The sequence below is a fragment of the Curcuma longa genome, chromosome 9 (assembly GCF_044706935.1).
Source record: "Curcuma longa cultivar G26 ecotype Majalengka, Jawa Barat chromosome 9, ITB_CL_G26_1.1, whole genome shotgun sequence".
In the NCBI taxonomy this organism is placed as follows: Eukaryota; Viridiplantae; Streptophyta; class Magnoliopsida; order Zingiberales; family Zingiberaceae; genus Curcuma; species Curcuma longa.
Window position 1 is genome coordinate 8,064,239 of NC_133869.1, and position 9,167 is coordinate 8,073,405.

Sequence of the window (9,167 nt, forward strand, 5' to 3'; positions counted from 1 at the left end):
CATCTGATAACCTCCCTCACTTGATTATTCTAACCTTTTCTTTGAGAATGTGGTATGGCAGGATCAGTTTTTTGCACACAAAACAAACCAAGGTTTCCAATTTGCAACTTGTTGATCAACAGGATAGTATCTTTGACCAGTTTTTACTCTCTTTTTTTTTATGTAAACAATATCAACATGATAGTTGGAATTGTTTTAAGGTTACGGTATACAAAGGCTCTCTTTTTCCCTCACTTTGTATAAATTTCATTAATTTAACAGAGTACAACTCTAAACCTTAAAGTAAATCACTCATTCAATTTACGATCTGGATTTAATCTTAATTTTAAAATCGAACGGTGTGTCATAAATTTGTGCTGTGACAAGCATTTATTTATCATATTAGTGTTTACATGTATAATACTGATAATGAGAAATATACCTTTGGGACATAACTAAGTTAGTAAGTTAGTTATGATGGAATAGAGTTATAGAAGAAGGGTAAGAATTTGAATCTCGATGAAATTGAGATAATATTTTTTTTCGTCATGATCAATTATAGTTTCTCGATTTACTTCTTTATATATGGTGGAATTAATTATATGGGATTGTTAGGGTGACAGATTTTATTTTTTTTATTAAAGATAATGAAAAATATGATATTAATATTCTATATATATTTTATAGTTATAGATTATTCATACGTGTGAACTCCGATAGTGAGATTTAAGTAGAGCTCTTGCTAGGTTGGTTTTCGATTTCAACAGGAGAAGCCCTTTTGGAGTTATTTGCCCAAAGATATCATAGCATTTTATATTATTATATTTTATTGATAATTTGTATTATTAAAATTTTGTTATTCGATATTATAGTATTTGTTAAATTTTTTCTTATATAGATAACAGTTATTAGGTGGTCAAATTTAAGAAAAAATAAACCTAGCACCAACCAGAAAAACGCCCCCGTAGCTTGGCTTGACCTGACCCTGATGGCCTGGTGCAAATGTAGGCGTATCAGAGACGAGGGTTGGCGAGCTAGAAGGTGGGGTCGACTCGACCTTCACGGCGCCGGTGCTCTCCCCTCAGAGGCTGGTTCGTCGGCGTTCATGATGACGGCGGAGGAGAGCAGGAAGAGGAGAAGAAGGAGATCGTGAGGCGCCATCTCATCTCCCTTCTCAAACAAACCAAACCAGTTCAGACAATGTTCAATTAAAGAAAGAGGACCAAATCACACGTGCTTCTCTTCTCTCTTCGCTCGGCTCCCTCAGCTGGTGACGAGATGTTTGTCGCCGGCTAGAGTTTTCAGCAGCGTGGCCTTCGCTCACCTCTTACCTCCCCCTCCCCCCCCCCCCCCCCCCCCCCCCCCCCCCCCCCCCCCCCCCCCTTGCCGCGCCGCCGCATATGCTTCCGTAGTCTCTGGTCGTCGATTGGAGTTTTTCTGACGTGTCACGTGTGGCCGCCGGTCCACGTCGTCTCCCCTCCCATCGGCGACGAGCAAAACTGGGTCGAGGGCGTGCATCTCGACTTGCAAATCCAGAGCACCGGAATCAACAACAATGTCGGCGATTGCCTTCAGGAAGCGGTGGCTACTCGCCTACTCACAGATACGCTGGGAAAGTGAGGTTGAGAGTTAAACCTATAAACGAAAATGATAATGAAAATTCCAAAATCAAAATGAACAGTGAAAGCCCAGTCTTAATCCAATCTTAGCGATGTATGAGCCTGAAAATTTTGAATTCTAGTAATTTGATATAAGTTATTGCATGTTATCGACGTGAATAAATTTCAATAATTTAAAGATATGGATATTGATATTGCTATCAAATTTTTATAAAAATCTATTTTATTTTTAAAAAAATCTAGAGAAAATGATTATCATAAAATCATGATTGAAGCTTACAGAAATGATACATGAGATGAGATGGACATTGAAAGTTGAAACTATATTTGAAATTGACATGTTGTTCAGAGAAAGAAGAAATTTGATGAAAGTACCAATGAATAATTAAGTTTTACAGTCATTTTCATAATCTTTTCGAATCAATTAATTTCTCTTTATAATCGATCAAGTTCATTCTTATATGAAAATTCGATTGGAACCGTTTAAAAAATATGACAAACATTTGATTTTTTTTTAATTTTATTTGGAGAGATTACAACGTGCAGATGATAAATCCTTGGTGAGGATTTTTACAAGAATTTTGAAAATGAGGATGATTTATTTTTCAAATTGTTGAAGAGCTCATTTATCAAAAGAAGTAAAATCGACAATTGATTGTAGTAATTACTTTAAAAAAAATAGATGAATGTTTTTAAAATGCTCACATTATTTATAAAATCTTATATTACAGTAGCAATGCAGAATGAAATTTCTCAAAGTTAAAATTCATGAAAATTTTTCTTTAATCAACTATGTTAAAGAAAGATTAAGTAAATTAACTATGTTAAAAAAAATTACTGAACAACTTATTATACAAATTTATTAGTATTTTTAGTTTAAAATTGTAAGACAGATTACCTTTTTTAGTGATTATTTTAGATTTATTATTTGATTGTAGTAGAAATATTTTGACTATTATGTATTGTTTAATTTTTTTATATTATCTTTAATATATTAATTTAATTAAAAAAAGTTGTTATGAAATAAAAAAATACGAACGCAAGTTATGATTTTGGAGTTTTTTTAAAAGTTCGATGGGGTCCAAAAATTATTAGAATAGGCCCGGTGTTTATACGGAGGCTGATAACGGAGGAATGAAAAGGAAGGATGATGACGTCTTAATTAATCATATTATTAAATGATTAAATGAATTATACATGAAAATCTGCGTTTTTCATTTGGTCCGCCCTTATGGATAATTACTAAATTGACGTAAGAGCTATATCATGTTCGTCCTTTATTAAACGATAAACTTCCTTTTCACCGTTCACCGCCTCCAGTCCACCAGCCACTACTTGCTATAAATTTTATTTTTTTAAATTTAGATTGAAACTTAAACCCAAATCAATTTTATTATCAGTAAAATGTTTTCAAGGGTAGCATAGATTTAGATTTAAATTTTAACTTTTTATATTTAATATTTCTTAACAATATAACTTCAGCCGCCATAAACTTTAAATCTTTTATGAGTATTTTTAATTTAAAATTAAGGAAAAAACCGGTTTGATTGAACCGGATTGATTTTGGTTCAATTGATTACCCTCCTCCACTACTCCACTAGCACATTTGGGCATAAATTTGTCCTCTTATTTAATTCGAAATTGGAAGATATTTATATATATTTATTCTTGTATTAATTAGGAGTTTTGTGTAACCGACTTTCCTTCGGTGGCTAGGGCCTAGGGGTAGAAGCATCGCTTGGCCGAACCGCTTCACGCGCTTGCGTGATTCCATCCATCTCCGCCCCACTCTTCACCGCCCCGCCGTCTCCCCGATTTCTTGAGTCACTCGCTTTGCCATGAGTTCCTCCGCCGGCGATCCCAAGCCCACCGTCGTCACCGGCTACCCCGCCCCCGCCTCCGCCTCCGGATCCGGCTACTCCTACCCTGCGCCTCCGCCCACCTCCTACTATCCGAACGGCGCCCCTCCTCCGCCGCCCTTCTACCCTCCTCCTCCGGCGTACGCTCCTCCTCCCCGCTACAACACCACCATCCTTCGCCGCCTCCTCTCCGTCGCTGTTGCGGTCTTCATCCTCCTCGGCCTCCTCGCGCTCATCATCTGGCTCGTCCTCCGCCCCCGCCTCCCCGAGTTCGCCGTCTCCTCCGCTGCCGTCACTGGCTTCAACCTCTCCTCGCAACAGCAGCAGTTGTCCGCTTCCTTCGACTTCAACCTCACCGTCCACAACCCCAACCGTAAGATGCGTATCTACTACGAGCGCGTCACCGCCAGCGTGCTATATGCCTCCGACATCTTGTCCGAAAACTCTCTCGCACCGTTCTATCAAGGGACGGGCGACACCACCGTTCTCAGAGCTCAATTGGCGGCGCTCGGGGGGTACGTCAATTCCGATGTGGTGAGGGGGATCGAGTCGGACCGTGGGCGAGGTGATGGCGCTGTAGGATTCAATGTTAGAGTTTTCTCCTGGGTTAGGTTTCGATCCGGGGCATGGAGGACCAGGTGGCATACCTTGAGGGTTTTCTGCGATGACGTTCCGATTGGGTTCGGGAATGGTACGAATGCGGCTACCACGGGTAATCTGCTTGGCTCAGCACCAAAGAAGTGCGTGGTTAATCTCTGAGTAGGTGTGTGAATACTAACCTTGTTTAACATCTTTACTATTCGTGGTATTACCTTGTACTGTTGAGAGTTGCTGCGATCTTCTATCTTGATGCGATACAGATGCTAAAAGATTTCCAGAAATATGATTTTCTAATGTTAGTTGCATGCCTAAAGAGAAGAATTGTCATGTACCTAAAGGAAGAAGATTGTATGTACATTATTTCTCTTAGGTATATCATGCATGCTATGGCAGTTACTCGTTTCTTGGTCAATTTGTTGAGTTTTATTATTATTAGTATTATTATTCTTTTCTATGCCTATCTTGCTCTTAGATGCATCAATACTACTTGACGGCTGCTACTGCTAATTTTAACAAACCATCTTGAATTTCACCGTTCACTTTGAAGATGTTGTTCAAGGCCACTTTAGATCAATTACAAAGTGCTAGCTTACATCTAAGTTACTTTAAATAAGAAAGTGTAGTCTGTAGAGTATCATAGAGGAAAGGCAACTTCTCTTTTTTTTTTTGGAAAAAAAAAAGTTTGATAGACTAGAGATGAAGACCCATGGGGTGGGGGTGAGAGTCAGGGAGATAATTGCCTATTTTCGGGTTAATTAGTTAGTGGTATGGTTAAAACTAATTGACTATATTTTCAATTAATTAGTTAGTCGTATAGAAAATATACACAGGAGTTATATCTATGACCATAATAACTGCAATACATTCGGGTTTTCTCTCTCGATTTGGTGTACAAGCTAATTCTCTTCTGCTACTATCACTTTAGGGGAGATCGCAAATTTAATTTATGATAGTGTGGCCTCTCCTCCCTCCAGCATGTTAAACTCAATCTCTATCTCTCTCTCTCTCTCTCTTTTGTTATTTTTTCCTTCATTCATCTTCATGCCACTATCCTACTGCCATGCAAGGAAAGGGGTAGGAGAGGAGAATAGGAAGGGAGACAGTTATTTACTTGGGAAAGGGTAGGTGAAGATGGAAACAATGAGAGAAATGATCAAATTGCCCAGAATCATTCTCTCCTTTAGCTTCTGATTTGAATGGATGGGGGCCGAGCACTTGCAATCTAAATTTTGATGCAGTAGCATTTTCTTTTCTCCTTTTGCCTTTAAGCTGAATTATGTCAGTTCAAATTTTTATTCATTTTCCATGTGCATGATTGAGCAAGATATTAACTGTTGTCTTTCTCTACTCACATTTCTTTATTATCAAAGTCAACCTCTCCTGACTTTCTTCCTCTTTTTGGGGTGAAATGACTAGAATATGAGTTCGCTAATGTCATTTCTCCTGCATCAAGAGTACACATCGAATGATAAACTCACTTATTGCAACACTGCTATTAGTTTTTGTTGGTTCTAAGCATGGAAAGACATGCTTATCTCTTTTTAGTCTCTTCTTTCTCTCGAGTAAATGCCAAAAATGTCTCCTCTTTACTTCCTATCTTTGTTGTCTCTATGAGCAATATTGGACCTAATCTGTGAAGATATTAACTTCTGATTCAAGTAGATACTGAAATTCTGATCCATATAATTACTTTCCAACGTTTAGCAATCTGTCTTTCTGTATCCCCAAAATTTAGATCCTCTAGTATCTTCAAATTGAAGGGGATTGAAGAACATATCATGTTTTTTTATGATATGTTTTTTTGAAAATCCTCAACTGCAGTCCAGTCTTTAACTCTTTTGAGAACAGTCCATCTTATTGTGTCGTCAAGTTTTTCAACCACTATACAAGTACTGTTTTTTTTATCATCATTGAGTGTCTTTTCATATACGTAATTGCCAACATAGATAATATCTACATTTCATGTTGAGGATAAATTAGAAAGACTATATTTTTTATGAATTAGTTAGAACATGGTAGAACACCAACCAAAGAAATGGAAATGGATGTCACTTGACCAAACGATACTACCTATGCCGGACTCAATAACTTCTATGGATCGGCAAAAATTTTATATGCTGTATTATTTTATTTCTCTATGTGTAGAATTAAATGTTTTTTGGTATTTGAACTTTTTGTCTATTCTTTCCCTACCCATATTAGATATGGACACTTGGACACTACAGTAGAAATGGAATGATATTATTTCTCATCTAAAAATTTTTACAAATAGCTTTGTCGACTATAAAAGATCCACACACGTTGGATATTTGTGCTCGTCTGAAAAACATAGATAAAATTGATGTCATGAAAAGAGAAGGCGATCACAATTGCTCTTGAAAGTTTTTGCTTAGGAGCATTGCAAGGGATATATTCCTGGACCAGTGATGGAAGTTGGCATATATGATGCATTAGTTTGTCGACTTTGATAATAATAAGCTTTTTCTGCTTATGAAATTGCACCTGTGGAATTATTTTAGGTTGTTCGTGGCGGTTAAGATGTCCGAAGTACGTCTCTCTCAGCAAATTTTATTTGTTACCTTTAATAAGTCTTCTTTAAATAAGTCACATTAGTGATATTCTTCTTTCCATTTTATAGGACTATTACCTGTAGTTTGTGATATGTTAAATCCATACAAAATCAAATATTCTTGTTCTGGAACCACTTTGTCAGGCTGCTTTGTCTGTCACAAGCCATTTTATTTGTAGTTCGAATCTCTTGTGATAATTATATATACTAGGTGAACCAGAATCTGTTACTTAGGAAATCCAGTTATTATTTGGATATACAATAACAAGTTTTTACGGGACACGTGCTTTGCATATTGCAATATTTATCGCAGCATAGATTTTGTTTCCTTTTTTGCTAATAAGGATGTATCACAAATGTTTACATGATTTCCCTCAGAAAACATCAAGGTTTGAAATCTTTTTCTAAGTGGGAATTGTAATCCTTGACATAAACAAAGTGCTTTCTTATTGTGTGTCGTCAAATGGTAATAAAGACACTTATAGGAGGAAATAGATAGGTTCATCGTGTGGATTGATAGGCGGAATGAGATAAACTCTAGTAATGTCCATCCTATCTTAAGTACGTACGTAAGAGAATCATTCAACATCAATTTCTCTGTATTTGACTTAGTTGACAATTTAATTTCCGTTTGCCCCAGTCATAATCCGGCACAAGCTATCATGTCATCCTTATTCTTTATGAGAAGTGTAACATCGAAGTGTCCATCTTGTTTTCGTTAGGTTCCAGGGTATTTTTTTCCTTTTTCTGTATTTTTTTTTTTACCCCCCATTGAGTTGCTTTACACTCTTTCTGGATTGCAAGTTGACTCCTATGCTGTAATTATTGAAAATAAGAAAACCTTCTGCTTGGCAGAAGACCCTGTAAGAACCGTCTTTTATTATTATGTTTTTTTTACTTTGTTATTATAGTTTCTTTATTATGTACTGTTCTTTGTTTTGTATTTTATTATTTTAAAATTTTTAATGTACTACAGTGTTTTATAATTATTAGGTAACAACTGCATCATTCTTATCACTTAGGATAAAGGCTTGAGATCACTTGGTGGATAACAAAAATGAATATTTTTTCTTCTAATTCATAATGCTGCTTTCGCTGATCTATCGGCTTTAGAGTTTTTACCTGTTCCTGTACTCTTTATAAAGTGCTATGATATTGTTCTTGTCTGTTCCTGTACAGTTTTAGTGCCTAGCTAGACAAATCTCTGACTCTTAGATGGAGCAGTCGCATGCATTCTAATAAAGATTTCGTTGTCGGCCTCTAAGTTGTGTATGCTCTAGATTCATCGATAGACAAATCAGAGAGGAAGACCTACCTTCCAAATTAATTGGATTAAGTCCGGACATTTGAATTACTAGTAGTAAAGATTTCTTTGCAACTCGTAGCGTCTCAATTTGAGCATCACTCTTTGAGGTCACCTATGACATCTCTCTATTTTATATTTAGCTGCCTTGATATTACACCTATTTCCTCGCCATTTCAATTCATTTTTGAGAATAATTTACGACAAATTTACCAAACAACAAAGCTCAAAACACAAAGAAAAGTGGTTTTTGACGAGAGTAGAGGATGGACTTGATTTCCATATTCAAATAAACACTCAGGACATAATTAATTACATGTATCCCGCAAAGATCCAGGAGTTGATATTGTTTACTTCTCTCAATACACTAATGACAGCGCTACGGATCAGAATTTAAAAAATTAAGTCGAATTTATTCGAAAATTTAAACATTTTAGATTTTGGATAGAATTTGGAGATGCGAGGTAGCTTTATAAATAGATCCATTATAATCAGTAGCCATATAGCAGTAAAAATTCAAATTAATAATAAATATGTGATTGAATTTTACATGCATTAAAATGTCTATTTTTTCAGAATTGGCCAACATAATTTTTTAGAATAAAAATTATAAATAAACTCAACTATATATATTGTCAATTTTAAATTAAAATATTTTGTGTATTAAATAGGACGTAAAAAAAGATATTAATGAACACACTTTGATATTTCATTTAAGATTTTATTTATAATTAATCAATCTAAGTTAAAATGTAAATTAAATAAATAACTTAAGTACTTTATTTTAAAATGTAAATTAAATCTCTAAATAACTTAAGTACTTTATTTTATTAAATTTAAACTATATTAATGATCTCTAGTTGAGCTGCATGGTGGACTTGAATTCCATAAAAACAATAATATATAAGTGACAAATTTAGTTAGACAAATAATTATATGTTAATCCCAAATAACTAACTATCCTTATCGTTGCTAACATGTAAAATCAACTCAAATCAAATTTTTCTTTCCATATACTTGCTAACATGTAATCACCATTAGGAGATAGAATTAAATTACACATCCGTGATTGTAGATCCTTCAGTTCATTAATCATGTCCCATATCAATTTAATTTCATAACTTTTTATATAAAAGTGATATCAAAACATGAAAATGACCATGAGCAAATTAAGGGAACATATATAAACTTGCTCCAAATGTTTATTAATCTCATCTTATCACTATAAAAACATGAAC

General features: G+C 35.3%; 1 protein-coding gene across 1 annotated transcript; it reads left to right on the forward strand.

Annotated features, from left to right (window-relative positions):
• Positions 1-3,316: 3,316 nt before the first annotated feature.
• LOC141835064 (NDR1/HIN1-like protein 10) lies at positions 3,317-4,459 on the forward strand. Its single transcript, XM_074722492.1, has one exon. It carries the CDS (start codon positions 3,437-3,439, stop codon positions 4,214-4,216), a length of 780 nt encoding a protein of 259 aa, XP_074578593.1. The 5' UTR covers positions 3,317-3,436; the 3' UTR covers positions 4,217-4,459.
• The last annotated feature ends 4,708 nt before the right edge of the window (positions 4,460-9,167 follow it).

What these genes read in the sequence shown, in the direction of transcription:
- LOC141835064 (XM_074722492.1), top strand. Translation starts at nt 3,437, where the DNA reads ATGAGTTCCTCCGCCGGCGATCCCAAGCCCACCGTCGTCACCGGCTAC.